Genomic DNA, 15,002 nt, shown 5'->3' with positions numbered 1-15,002 from the left:
GCAAAGCAGAGTGGAAGGTCGGGGGAGAGTAAAGATTAGCAAGCACAAATATCCCAAAATGAGAAAGGTGAGGTGGTTCGTTCAAGGCCACAGATATCATACACGGCAGAGCTGGTGCAAGGCTGGGCGACGTCTAGAAAGAGGGGGATTTCTTGGGATCAGATATGGGAATCCCATCGAACACAACAGAGAACCCATGCTTGTCACAATGCCACTGGCTGATCTAGAGGGAACGGAGTAGAGAAGTTTCTGCTCCTAAGCTGCCGGAGGCTGCTGGCCTCCTCTGGCAACTCCAGGTGGGACAGGAGAGGGAACTGGGTTTGGGACATGGGCCTTGGGTCTTACCTCAGCTTGGAAGCTTTTTAATACAGGAGCGACCATCTCTCTGATTTCCTGCAAAAGAGATCAGTGAAGAGTTCACCGCAGTGCCACGCGGGACAACCACGGCCCCCGACTGCAGCTCACTGTCATCCCCTAGGGTAGCACTTCCCAAATGAGTCCACGGACCCTGCACTCAGGGGCATCTGGAAGGGCTCCTCATATATACACCTACACACACACACAGAAGGGGACATATCAAGCCCAACTTCAAGTCTCTTCCCTGCAGGGTGTTTTGGAGCCTGTGCTGTACTGCACACTAGAGACTTCAGGAAGAGGGACAGAGGAAGCAGCATTTCCCAAATGGACCTCATCATGGAATGAATGCTCTTTGATGCAAAGGACCTGGGCGACTAGTGGTCCCCCCAGGGTATACTCTTTGGAGTGGGGACTGGAGAGGTGACCCCAATTCGCAACTCCTGGGGTTATGGCACCAAAGTCCCTTCATGAGAACACTCCATCCTTTGGTGTTGCCCAGGGGCTGTCTCCATCAGGTCGCCATCTCTGCTTCCCCACTCAGCACTTTAGTGACACCACCTGTATTTGTCTCTCCTTCCTCACTAGAACACGTGGTTTCTGGCAACCTGGCCGAGTCTCCCCTCATGGCGTTCAGGTCAGGGGAAGGGCTCTGTAAAGGTCTGATGACCTCTACGGAAAGGGGATGCTTTCAGAAAGGAGCCTCCTACTTCCAGAGCCTAATTCCCTGCTTCGCACAAGTGACCTTGAGGTTCCCAGCCCCAAGAGCCCCTCTGGTAGATTCCCACGAGTCCTCCACAGTGTGCCAGAGAGTGGCTTTTAAAATCGAGTGTCCCAAGATCCCAACCCTAAATGCTCCACTTTCCTGTGAGCCCCACCGGTGACCTGCCCCACCGCTGTCAGCCATGGCCCACAAGAAACCCCCCTGGGAGGAGGAGCTGGGGGCACTTGAGAGCGTGGGGAGGGAGAGGCAGCAGAGAGAAGCAGGAAGGACACGAGATGGGCAGAAGAATACCTCTGCTCAGGTAAAGAATAAGGTCGTGTTGCCTCTACCCTGGGGAAAAAAAACCCCTCTTTTGAGTCCTGGGATCCCCTCCTCACTGACAGACATGTCCCCCTAGGGCTTCTCAGAGTTGGGGATGTACAGATGTGTGCTAGGCATCTTCTGAAGGGACACAGGGAGTGTGTGTGAACCTAGCAGATTAGATCACAAGAAACCACAGCAATGGAAAAGACAACATGGGTCAAAGGTTGTGAACTGAAGTGCTGTCAGACACGGAAGTGGCCACAAGGGAGGCAGGCCGGGAGGTCCCGTGGCAAATCTCTGGAGGGAACACAAGTTTAATGGGCGTGGTAGCTGCTCAGCTCTGTGTGGTGACTGCCACGTGGGCGTGGATCCTCCATGCGGCCAAATCTACCAAGCAGTCTCAAAGACGCTGGAAATCCACGTTTTTGGGTAAAATCCCCCGAGAGTCTAAACGCTGGCAACTTACTGTAAAATTTGTGGACCAGTAAAACACTTGGGCAGGAAACCTTTGGCTCAGGCTCAGGTTCAGGAAATGTCAGTGCCTGGAGGGGCTCAGGAACTGACTCTCCAGCTCCCTGAATTTACAGAACGGGAGCCTGAGGCCCCACGGGGGGCTGGCTTGCTCAAGGTCCTGCGTGGCACCGCTGGAACCTGATGCGGGTCAACAGGTTCCGCAAAGGGGCTCCTCTCCCAACCCCTCACTCAAGCGAGTTTAGGGGATTCAAGTCTGAGTGAGGCTCCATGGGGAGGGGTTAGCAGGACTCTGGGCCCGTGCCCTGCCTGCTTAACCCCTGGGAGAAGATGAGCAAAGGCACCAGCGGGGCCGTGAGCTGAGCACTGGCCAGATGATGTTCTTAAGTAAAGTCTTGGCATGACTCTCCCCATCAGGAGAGGCTATCTCCAAAAATGACAATTTTCAGAGGCACAACTATAATAGGAATGGAAACTTATTCCTCCTAATTACATAATTGCATAATTATGCAGTATTAAAATTATGTAAGCCAAACTCAAGGCTTTAAAACCTGGCCTGGATTTCCCTCCTCGCCTGGGCCCAGGGAAGGGGGATGAGATGGAAGGTCACCTTTCATCTCTGCTGCTTCCCAGAGACTGGAGAGGCAGGGACAGGGCCTCTGGTACTCATTCTGGGCAGAAAAATTAATTTAAAGACCAAGCTATTCTCTGTTCTAAGAGGAAAGGGAAAGTCACTCAGTATTACCATTCTTAGCTCCTGGAGTCAAACCGAGGCTGATTTGGTCTTTCTGAAGCCATGACATGGGAAACAGATCTGAGCTTCCTGCCCCTCCTCTAAGCTCTCAATTCTAAGATTCCTTCCAGACTTGCCCCATGGCCAAGTTCCAGCTAGATCTTACTTTCCTCTCTTGCTTTGAAGAACCAAAGATATTCACGACTTGGGTGAGGAGTATTTCACAGCTAAGAGACTGCCCACGTGGCCTAGCTCCTGGGTAGGTCCATGTCTTGTCCACCTTTCCATGGACCCTCCCTCCATCAGCAAGATGCACCAGGATCCCTGGAAGATTCCAGCAGGCAGGGTGGAATCAACATCTCCAGGTCTGATACCTCCCGAATGCTGGATCCTGCCCTCGTCTCCTCCAAGATCCAGCCACCTGAGCAGGTTTGGACAGACAGCTCAACTAGCCTGCTGGTCAGAGCACTGCTGGCTTTGGAGGTAGGCGGGGTCTCTGATTCCCATAATGGCTCCGAGGTGCCACCCAACTGCCAGCATTATATGGAGTCAGAAGGCTTTATTTTTCCTACTTGAGTTTACTTTATCATTAAAAAAAAAAAATTGAGAAGCAACAGGGAGCCTGAGAGAGGCGGGAAAGAAATTCACACATTCGCCCCTGGAAAGACCTGAAACAAGTCCTTTCTAGTCCCTTCTTCTGGGGGGCCCTTACACTGCTTGAGGCTGGTCATTTTCTGGACCACCCTCCTGGCAGCTGGGAAGGACAAAGCTGGTGGCTGCGGTAGTCAGGGGCGGGGTGGAGGGGAAGAATGAGGCGTCTATGTGGGGGTGCGCGGCAGTTTCCGAGATGGAGGGAAGGGCCATGGGGGTGGCTGTAGTTGTCATCTCTCAGGCGCCCATGGAAAAGCAAAATAAAATCAAGAACTCCAGACAAATAGCTTTTGCCATCAAGGCCAAGCACTTGACTTATACGAGTGTGGGGAGAAAATGGATGTTTTCTAGAGCCCTCAAAAACAATGACTTCAGTGGAGAGGCGTCCTGCCCTTATGTTAGACAGCGCTGCTGAGCACTACTGTACCAAGAAACCCCAAAAGGTTGGGGGCTGTAAATTTTCTTTGGGGCTAATTAGCTTCTTTTCTTGTTAGTCACTTATGTCTACAGTTTTCAAAATATAGTTTGAACAGAGAAAAATCTGCATTCCTACTGAGTTAATTCTATAACAGCAAATATACTGTACCTCAGGTACATTTTTCTTAAATTCCCGGCGGAGTTCAATTAAATGTTTATGAGAATGTTCACTCTCCTCCTGCCGTGCAGACAGCTCAGAAGCGACGGAATTAAGCTCCTTCTGGAACAATAAAAGAAAGAAAGAAAGAGAGAGAGAGAAAAGACAAAGATTTTTTTTCCTCCTTTTCCTTTTTAATCATCATACAAAACAGCATTCTGAACAAGTTTTCTTAACTTACAAAGCTGAGAAAAGACAGGATATTGACTCCTGGCACAAATGAATAATTTACAAAACTGGGGATGCAACCGAAAAAAAAATCCCGGACAGCTCTTTCTGTGGTCTGAAGTCAGGCCAGATCAATAATCTCCCATAAAGTTGGGTGGAGTTGTTTTTTTCACTTCTCCCCCACCCCCTCCGCCCCACCTCTTAAATTTCCAAAGGAGTGATGGCATAAGCTTGTCAGTAGCTGTAGAAAAACATCTCCAAACCGTGTCAAAATAGTAAAGTGCGACATATTGTATGGGCATATCATAGTGGAAGAAAGTGCTGTCGACAGCTTTCATATATCAGAGGTGGGAACTGTTCCAACTATGACTTACTTACACTTAAGGGTTCATAAATACGCCTTTTAAGATATAGATGGCTTTTTAATTTCAGTAGATTTTGGAAAAATGAAGGTGCCAATAAGAAGCAAGCTGACCTTTTGTATATCCTGCAGTAAATCATTTAAGGTTCATTTCAAGTGTAAGAAATATTTCACTGAAGACTCCTGGATTCAGAAGGAATGGATTAGAAGGTGCCTTGCTTATGTGCAATGAAGGCGTCAGACCAGGTTTTTACAGGCCATACCATCAAGGGGAAAAAGAGAGTGAGTGATGGAGTGGGGATGCTACAGCTCACACACAGCACAATGTCTGCTGGTCGTACACATATATTTGATTGCCCCTTTTGTACCTTTCTTCACTTTAACAGTGGCAGTTTCACACAGGCAGTACAATTCTCCATGAGTTGTCATGGATTTCATTTGCATAATTCAAGAAACACTTTGTTTATGTGGTCTGCTGCCTTCTTGCACCATCCCAAGATGGGCTTTTTTCCTGGACCATAGCTTGAGGAGCATTTCTGTATTTATCACCCGATTATATCTGCAGCAATCAGGCTCTATAATTTCCTAAATCCGGTGATGCAATAAATTTCTGCAATCAGAATTATTAAAAACACACACGCAGATGCAAGAGTGTATTTCTAGGGTGAACTCTTTAATCTAACATATGTATGATGAGGCCCAGCACCGTGTTGAAAGACCCCATTTGTCATTGCTAATATGCATTCATCTTGCACACACAATGAAACACTTTTACCATTAGATAATGAAATAAAAGTACTATTAACCGCTGCAAATCCTTTTCCCTCTAAGAGACAAAATGCATGGTAATTGTCTTATATCATGTCTGAGAGTCGGTAAATCTGCTCAATAGCAGTTCACCATAGCACCATAAAACTCACACCCATCGGAAGCTGGAAAGCCTACCCCAAACCCAGGCTAAGTGTGTCTGCCTATGGAGCCTTTGGGAGAAATCAGGGAGAGAATTCCTATTTTTGGAGAAATGTCTAACTTTGGAGATTCATGAGGTTAGAAGGGAGAGGTCCAGGCGTAAAGAGAGCAATTAAAATACAGTAGCAAGGGATAGGGCTTGCAGTGCTCTCCAAGGTGCTGAAACCAATTCTGTGCTACTGTAGTGGGTACACCAACCTGAAGGTGCAGAGGCTTAGGGCCCCAATGCCCCATGGAGTTTTGAGCCAGGGGAGGAACAAGGTGCCATGGGCCATGGGAGAGAGAAACAGAAACAGTTTCTAACAAGCTGCCAAGGTGACAGAAGTAGGAAAAAGCACGGAGATTTTTGGTTTATTATCATTTTAAAATAATCAGTTTCCAATAAAGAAACTACAATCAACCGCAACCCAAAAACCAAATGATTGGAAAGAGATTTGTACGTTCAGCAAGAGGACAAATAAAAGGGAGACAAACACCAACCAGGTGGTGCAGCCAGGTGGACAAAACCTCACCTGGCAGGAGAGAAGAACCTGGAGTGTCAAGGGCAATTTGGTTGTGGCAGAGTGCTCACAGTTGTCCTTAGTTTTTCTTGTCTATCTTGAAGACAAAGATGTGATTTTCACATTGCTGGAGGACAATCAGAACTGGGTCTTGAATTGACATCCCTTGGTTTTGGACTGTCACGTATCTGACATGATATTCTTATCTCTGGGAAACTGTCCCTCCCTGTACCATGGCAACCAATATACCTGGTGGGGGCTGGACTTGGACTCATTCAAAACATCCAAACCAGGCTTTGAGAGGAAATCTCAGCAGGGTAAGTCCAACTGCCTGACACGACTACACTGGTTCGCTCCACCAAACCTCCGAGGCTGCAGGTGGGTATCAATCTGTTTGCTGTGTCCATGTTTCAGACAGAGAAGAGATGAGATTAGGCTGGGGAATATCAGCAGGGGCCCAGTCCTGGCCTCGCGTAAGCCCAGAGCTTGGTGTCTTTCCTGTTTGGCCCTTGAGGAGCAGATGATATGACTGATGTCCATGTTCTTTTCAACTTTGTCGAAATATGTTCATCCTTCAACCCTATTTTTTTGCCGCATTTCTATGGTAAGCTCACTGGCAACAACAGCAATAATAATGATCACAACCATCATTTATTGGGTGTTTACACGTATCGGGCATCCCGGTAAGCTCCTTGCAAACATTATCTCATGTAACAAACACATTAATGTGTCTGTTAGGTGATTCAATCAGGGAGCTAAGAAATAAATTAGTCTATTTTAATAATTCAGGTGTGAATTATCTCCTTGGTGGATTATAAAGGCAAAATTGTAATGCCCTGGTCTTCACAAGGCTTCTACTCCACTTCCCCACTAGCTAGGGGATGTTCAGGGAGCTCATTTTAAATGCTATAAGTGTGAAAAGCATCAAGTACAGTACCAAGTGTTCAATAAATGTTGGCTGATATTAATCTCATATTTAGATAAACTGAGAGCTCAGTAAACACCACACTAGTGATTCTAACAGTTTTACATTTCACAGGTCAGTAAAAATCTCACCAAAAAAGAAAAAAAGCTATAAGACTGACAGGATATTGCCAAGTTTTACTGTATCAAGCAAAGGCATTAAAAACCACTCTCTCCTACCCTAAAAGACAGGATATTTGAACATCAACAAAGGCAAGTGAGCCAGTGACAGAATTGACAAATCTTTAAAAATAAACACATTTAAAATGAAAAAGCTCACAGCACTGTATTTTGAAGGAATAGAACCAAAAAAACCTCTCATCCATATAAACCAGAACTGGTCTGAAATAAAGTTTTAGAAACTGAGTGTCTGAACCACCGTGCACATTCACAGCGAGCCTCTCCTTTGATGATCAAGCAGAATTCCGGATCCTCTCCCAGCCCCCAGCCCCAGGGAGCCATGATTAACACAGCCCCAGACTTTGGGCCAGGCCCAGGCGGGGTGGAGACTCATCTGATTAACCGGCCATCAGCAGCAGACAGACAGCCCGGAGCCCGGCGCAGACCATTCAAATAATGATCATCATAAACAGCCCATTTGCAACTAAAAAGAAATAATTTTAATGAGCTTGAAGCAGATGATAGATGCAGCTGAGGCTCGGGCCAATGTGCAGAGAGAAAGGAAGCTGGGATGGAGCTACACCCAGGGCCAGGAGCAGCAGGAAAAAGCTGGGATGGCGAGGAAGGGCTCGTCTGATGGGGCAGCCGTGTTGCTAGCCCACCGTAAGCACCCACTGCCTGGAGAATGCCCCGGGTGCTGGGCAACCTTGGGGCTCAGACCTCCCAGGCACTCAGAGTCTCAGAAGGTCTGAGACAGAAGGAACCTTGGAGTCCGGTCTATCGCTGTCCAAACTTCAACCACACACATCCCTCTGCATGTATTTTGCCATATTTATATTCCACATGAAGATAATATTCATATATTTAAAAGGACTCCTATTTCCTTCTTTTTGATTGAGACATGCAGAGCTTTAAGTTCAATTTTAAGATAGAATTTTTACATCACTGTAACCACTGCCCAGATCGAGGTACAGAATGTTCACATTCCTAGCACCTCAGCAGGGTCCCTCCTGCCCCCTTCTAGTGAGTGCTACTTAAAGGTAACCATTATTCTTACCCGTGCATCAAAGATAAATTTTGTATGTTTTTGAACTTTATGTAAAGAACCCCTCTTTTTTAAACCTAAATAAGTGCACTGGAAATTGTTAATGACTACAGAATCCTATGCCACAGATTGTAGCTGTTAAAATAAAAGTACAGTGAAAACAACGTATTGATGTCTGTCATTGTTATAAGAGAAGGTTGGTTAGCAAGTGCTGGTGAGTCGTTAAAGGTAGTGTGGCACTGCATATAGACTTTCCACACGTTAGGATGAGAAGGAATGGAAGGGCACCAAGGCAGTGTATGTAACCCACTGCTCCTCCTGGTGCCAGCCAGTCCTCTCTAAAGCCAGACCTACTCACTGCTAACCATCATCTCGTGTCCCACCAGCGGGTGCATGCCCCACACTTGAGCAAACACTGCTCGAATCTGATTCTCCCATTTCAAAGATGAGGAAACAGGGACAGACAACTTAGGCTACCTGCCCAAACCACACAGCAGATTAAGAAGTTGGATTTCTTCAGAGGGGAGGGGAAGGAAAACTGCTGGTCATCTATGGGGAGGCCCAGTTAAACAATCTTAGTTCACCTGTCTCCCCAAAGAGGAGGGATTGGGACTCTTACAAGGATACGTAACTTTGAAAGAAATTTAACACCTGATCCCAAAGTGTCAACTATGTACAAAATTTTGAGCCAGATGCTGTTCTTATAGAGGAGACACACATAAGGCACAGTCTGAGTTGTGCATGTCAGTTCCCCCAACATATGTCCGCACTCTTCTCAGGTCTGAAGACACCCCCACACTCAGACACATCTCTTTAATACCAACCTGGAAGAGACCTTCTAAAAAGAATGCAGTAATTATTAGGGATCAGGGTGATGAGAGCGAGGACCTCAGGTGTTTCCAAGGTTTGAAGGGATTCATAAAGGGAAACAACTCTTCCTACATCCCTCCCCTGCTCAAAATCCACTTTGGGCTCTCCACTGCCCTAGGACAATTTCTACACTCCTGATTTAGGCATCATTGGGTCCCTCCTAGCCCCTCTCATTCTCTCCTCTCTTTGGTTCTGCTCAACCAGACTGAATTCCTTGTAGAAATCCAAATACACCAAAGTCTCCCAACTCCACAGCTCCACAGACTTCATCCCTCATCCAGATAATCTCATTCTGTCTTTGCAGTTGATCTTCATCATCCTTTTGTTTTGACCTAAATGTCCCCTCTTCCAGGAAGGCTTCCTGGAGCTTCCCCTCCAATCCTGGGCATCTCTTGCACCCGTGTTAACCCTTTCTGATATCTGCTCTTAGTATCTGCCCTCAGATTTTATTTTTTAAATTCCTAGAACTGTTCCTTCAGGTGAAACTTACCACAGGAGTTCCTTATAGAAAACAAGAACTCATAGCTAACATTTTTGAATACCTGTGATTATATATAAAACAAAGTCTGTCTGGAAAAAGCCCAGCCATTGTTAATATAACGAGAACTGTTTGCTTGAAATCACTGTAACCTGGCAGCCAAGGAGGGTGGACTGGAATGCGCATGCGTGAACAATGACAATTTCACTGTACTAGTCAATGGGGTTAGTAGACACTGTTGAGTGAGCATGTGTACTGTGTGGCCATCACATTCAAAATGACTGAGCAAGTAGAGCAATGTGTCTGCATCGAATTTTGCATTAAGCTTGAACATTCCTCCACAGAAACTATTTGGATGATTCAGAAGGTCAAAGCTATGGGCAACTGCTGATTGGCAGCTTCATTGGGACAACACGCCTGCTCATGCATCAAGTCTTGTGCAGAGTTTTTTGGCGAAACATCAAATCACCCAGGTGATTTGGCCCTGCTATAGCACAGATTTGGTGCCCTGTGACTTCTGGCTTTTCCCAAAACTAAAATCACCTTTGAAAGGGAAGAGAGTTCAGATTGTCAATGAGACTCAGAAAAATACAATGGAGCAGCTGATGGCAATGGGAGAACCGTGCGAGGTCCCAAGGTGCCTACTTTGAAGGGGACTGGACTGAGGCATCATTGTCCTATGTACAACGTTTCTTGTTATCGTGTATATTCTTCAATAAACGTCTCTACTTTTTCATATTACATGGCTGGATATCTTCTGGACACACCTCGTATACTAATATTTATGGACTATACTAAACATTTTATGTATATTATCTCCTGTAAGGATTTGCGGGTGAAGTGACAGCTGAGATTCCAGGCCAGGTATGGAAAACAGGATGAGCAATGGTTATGATTTTTAATACAGTTACCAACTTCCCCCAAACACAAACACAGAACTCTGCTTTCTCTTCACTATATATGAAGATGGAACCAGAAATATTGGGCCCTTGTCTACCCACCTGTCCATCCACCTATCCATTCATCCACCCATTGATCATCTCTGGTGTGCTAAATATTAGACAAGGGAGAAGGCAATGATGAATCAGATAATGCTATATATTCTAATAGTTCTGAAACCAAAGTAGACAAGTTAGGGCATATATAATTCTGGTAAAAGGTGACAAAGGCCATCGTGTTGAGATATCATCTCCAATGCAGGCTTGGAGAAGTGTGAAACCCTAACATATCTCCTATATTTGAGATGTGTATGGAAACTGATGGGACAAAAGAGAGAGGTAGAGTTTTACTCACCTCTTCTAATTAAATCCCTGTGTGGTTCCCAACCTGGGCAGGGGCTGCCAGTACCCACTAAGGAGCTACCCAGGCTGGAAGTCCTTTATTTGACCTCCATCCAGTCACTTAACTGACCATCCATTTATTTACTCGTCCAATCATCTATCTAATCACTCACTGAATCACCAATTAACCATCCATTCATCCACCCACCCACCCATCTATCCACTCATCCATTCATCCATCTATCCCTCCATCCATCCAACTAATTTCTGAGCCCAAATTCTGTGCCAGGACAGTGCTAGGTACTGGATATAGAAATCAACCAACTCAGTCCTTGTCCTTGGGAAGTTCACAGTGCAGCGGAGAAGACAAACAGGCCAACCCTAATGCTGTGTGCCTAAGTAATATATGAAAAGTATAAATTATGTATGAAAGGAACATAGAGAGCAAGATGATTTCCTGTGATTTGGGGAAACATCTGACCTGGATCCAGAAGGATGAATGTGTCTGATGAAGAAGCTAGACATCCCAAGCAGGGAGAATGGGATAATTGCAACAGACCCCTAACCGGTCTTCCTATCCTGTCTTTAGTTTTCTTCTTTTTAATATGTAACACTATCAAACACCCTATGCATTTTACTTATTTTATATACTATAAATATACATCATTTATATAATGAAAACTCCATGACAGCAAGGCAGAGAATTTGGTCCCTCCCTTCCTACTATGTACTCAGTGCCTACAACAGTTCCTGATACAGAATAGGCACTCTAGAAACATTTGTTGGCCAAATGAATGAGTAAATGAATGCTATGTATCAGAAGCCCTGAAAGAGCCTGGTCTGTCTGGGGAACAATGACATAGTTCAGAGACCACAGACCTGAGTCCAAATTCTAGCTTTGACATTTCATTAGCAGCATGCCCTTGGACAAACGACTGAACCTCAATTTCTGTGTCTTAAAATGGGCATAAAATTTTATGTCCACAGTGTTACGAAGAGGAGTCCTCGAGAGCCAGATTATAAGTAGGTAAAGTGCTGGGCACAGTGTCCAGCATCGTCAGTGTTCATACTCCCAAACGGAATGTTAGTCCCTTATGGTGGGGACTGTGCCTATCTTGCTCACAGCTCTAGCTATTCTCACTGAATGCCAGGTGCACTGTAGGCACTCAACGCACATTTGTGAATGAACGACTGTTAGTAGGTACAAGCATGAGAAAGCCTTTGTGGCAGCAGCAAGGTGGGGCCCCCTTTGGGGCACCAAATGTCCCATTCTGCATCTCAGGTCCATGGAGCCATTCAGGACTCTGCCATCAGAATACCCTGCAAACATCCCAAGCAGGAGGGTTTTCAGGGGATGCTGCGGGGCATGGCGCAAGCGTTGCCTTCAGATGGGCCTCAGAGGCTGGTTCTGGGGAAGGGGGTTGGGGGGATGACCTGGGACGGAGGGCACATGCTGGCCTGCCACGAGCAAGGGGACAAGACAAGATGGATGGCTCCGCAGCCCGCTGAGATGGATAACGGAGCCGCACTGAGAGACAGCCCGGGCTGCCAGAGCCATCCATCACTCCCTGCACAGTATGTAAATTCCAGATGCCAAGATGTATTGGGCCAATTATCTGAGGCCGGGGCAAGGGGCGGTGTCTACGAGAAATAGTTCCCAGCCAAGCTGGCTTTACTACATTCCATCAGCTGGGCCAGGGTGATAGTTCATACTCAGGTCAAAGAGCCCAAGCCTTGAGGCCTTGATGTGTGGGTGAGACTGCCAACCACTTCTTAGCAGATTTTACATAACAACTGTCCCATAGAGCTTATTATATATACTCTGCCCATGCTAACTGGCAAACAAAAGTTCATTTAATTCTCCCAATAATACTTGGCTTGCAGTGGATTCTCTATCTAGAATGCCTGTTGAGGGAGCAAATGAATGATCTTATGATGTAGGTACCATCTTATACATGGCACCTGCAGAGACAAAGCAACTCACCAAGGTCACACAGCTGGAAAGTTACATGGGGATTTGAACCTATGTATTCCTGGGTTCTTTCCTCCAGACACTTGATGGGGCAAACTTTCCCAGACCTGTCTGTCCTCAACAAGGACTCACGTAGCCTTAAAAGCAGGAGTATGACTGGGACTAGTCAGTGTATCTGTCTGTCCATCCATCCATCCATCCATCCACCCACTCACTCATTAACTCTTTTACTATTTAAGTGCCTGTAATGTTGCCAGAACAAGCCAGACTCAGGTCCTACCCACATAAAGTGTTTGGTCACACAGAGCACACAGACAACTAAGGCTATGGTCTGTCAAGCCCCGCTAGAAGCTCCCCCAGCTCTGGCTTCCAGAAAATCCAGGTGGAAATTTGCATTCAGTTTGAGGCAGGCCAAGAGCCTGCATTTGGAAGAAAGCGCAGGTTAGAGGTCTGATGCTCTTGCTTCCTGGCTCCAAGAGCTTGGGCTGACCCCTGGCCTCTCTGCATCTAGGATTTGACACTGTTAAATGGAGTGATGGCAGCCCCTCCCTCTCAGCAGTGTGGGCAGGATGAGAGACCTGTGGTTGGCAGGGGGCACAGGCTGTAAGAGGTGTCTGGAAGGGTGCCCTGGGTCCAAGTCTGGTCCTTGGGCTGGGGTCACTGCCAGCCTTGAGACCCCAAACCCCAGTGGGGACATTGCTCTCATCAGCACATCCTGTTAGCTTGATCCAACCATTTTTCATCCTCTCTCCTGCCGCCACGCTGGGCCAGACCACTGTCATCACTTGTCTGAGTGACCACAGGAGTCTCTTCATTGGGTTCCCCACTGCCGCCCTCACCTTTCTATAGTTACTTCCCCACAGAGCAGCCAGAGGGATCTTATTAAACCTAAGTTGCATCCTTTCCCTCCTCTGCTCAATCCTTCAGAGATTCCCACCTGACTCAGCGTCAAGGCCAAAGTGCTCACCATAACATCAAAGCTCCGTGTGACTTATCTCTGGCCTCACTTCCTTCTACTCTCCCTCCCTCGCTCTCCTCCAGCCGCACGGGGTCCTTGCTGGCTCCTGAACACATCAAGCATGCACGTTCCTTCCACAGGGCCTTTGCACTGGCAACTCCCCCTTCCTGAAATGCTGTCCCCCCGCCCCCTCCCCCGAGCTCCAAATGGGTTGTCCCTGTTCTTCTCTGGGTCTTGGCTCACGTCGCCTTCTCACAGAGCCGGTCCTAACGTCCTATTAAAATAACAAGCCCTCCCCTACCACTCCCGTCACTCTCTCTGCTTGTCTCTCTCCACAGCATTGTCATCATCATGTTTATATGGTTACGTTTCTGTTCGTTTATTGCAAGTTCCACTGCCCGCCCCCTCCAATGTCAGCTCCAGAAGGACAGAGGCTTTGTTTGGGTCACTGACATATCTACCTTCAATGCTTGACAAACGGCAAGTGCTCAATACTTGCTCAGTGAGTGAATGGATAAATAAAAGATGGGCTAGCCAGCTTGCATCCCAAACCCCCACCCCTGCAGCTGTCCCCACCTCAGTGCTCTGTCCCACCTCCAGGGCCCCACTCCCATCCTAAAGCATCAGGCAGGAAGACAACCCTGGTCCTGCTGCAGGAGGCTGTCCTTGAGAAAGGATGCCAATCAAACACCTAATTATCTTGCCACAAACTGGGAGCCACATCCGATCACTTCCTCCTGCCCTTGATTGCTGTTTTATATTCCGGAGTTCTCAGAACGTAAAACCTCGTGGCACCAAGAAAAAAAAGTAGCCCCCACTCTGGTGGCTGGCAGGTGAGGGGCGCAGAGTCCTTGTATCCCTCTTAGGGCTAACACTTCTGGTCAAGTTGGGCAACTACTCTCTGTGCTCCTCACCTTCCTCTGTTAAGGGGGGGGGGCGCGGGAGGGATGCACATCATGTAATCAATCATTCATTCATTAATTCATTAATTCATCAAACAAGCATTTATTTGAATGCCTACTATGTGTCAGGTGCTGTTCCAGGTTCTGGGGACCCAGCCGTGGAGGATTATTAGACAAGGTCATTGCCTCTGTTGTTGGGGTTACCTGGCATTTATATAGTTCTGGGGACCAGGCAGAATGACGATAATAAAGATAGCAACACAAGTTGATACTTTTCTGCATGTACTACGCGACAGATGCCGTGCTAAGGGATTTATAGTCATTCTTCTCTGAGCCTTACAATAGTCCTTTGAAAGTAATGTTACAAACCCATTTTTTAGATGAGTAAACAGAAGCTCAGAGAGGATGGGTCACCTGCCTCAGGTCACAGCGTATCTTGACCTAAATCCCCAGAATTGCAACTTCTGGCACCTCCCTCTCCATTCTGATGCACTGTGTATTATCTAGACGTAATATTCTGGGACACGTACAGACCCGTAGCCCCCG

The 15,002-nt window shown here is 46.9% G+C and overlaps 1 protein-coding gene across 1 annotated transcript in view; it reads right to left on the bottom strand.

Annotated features, from left to right (window-relative positions):
• The window catches only part of CUX2 (cut like homeobox 2), a 216,587-nt gene that overhangs the window by 79,768 nt on the left and 121,817 nt on the right, over window positions 1-15,002 (bottom strand). Inside the window, exons 2-3 of the mRNA XM_054594090.1 lie at window positions 3,823-3,933; window positions 346-393 (exon numbers count right to left, since the gene is read on the bottom strand). Of these exons, the coding sequence (XP_054450065.1) occupies window positions 346-393; window positions 3,823-3,933 (159 nt within the window). The remainder of the gene's footprint in view (window positions 1-345; window positions 394-3,822; window positions 3,934-15,002) is intronic.

The sequence above is a fragment of the Pteronotus mesoamericanus genome, unplaced genomic scaffold (genome assembly GCF_021234165.1).
Source record: "Pteronotus mesoamericanus isolate MK-2021 breed Mesoamerican mustached bat unplaced genomic scaffold, CSHL_Meso_final scaffold_507, whole genome shotgun sequence".
Lineage (NCBI taxonomy): Eukaryota > Metazoa > Chordata > Mammalia > Chiroptera > Mormoopidae > Pteronotus > Pteronotus mesoamericanus.
The sequence above is the reverse complement of the archived record's forward strand: the minus strand, read 5'-3'. Positions and strand labels throughout refer to the sequence as shown.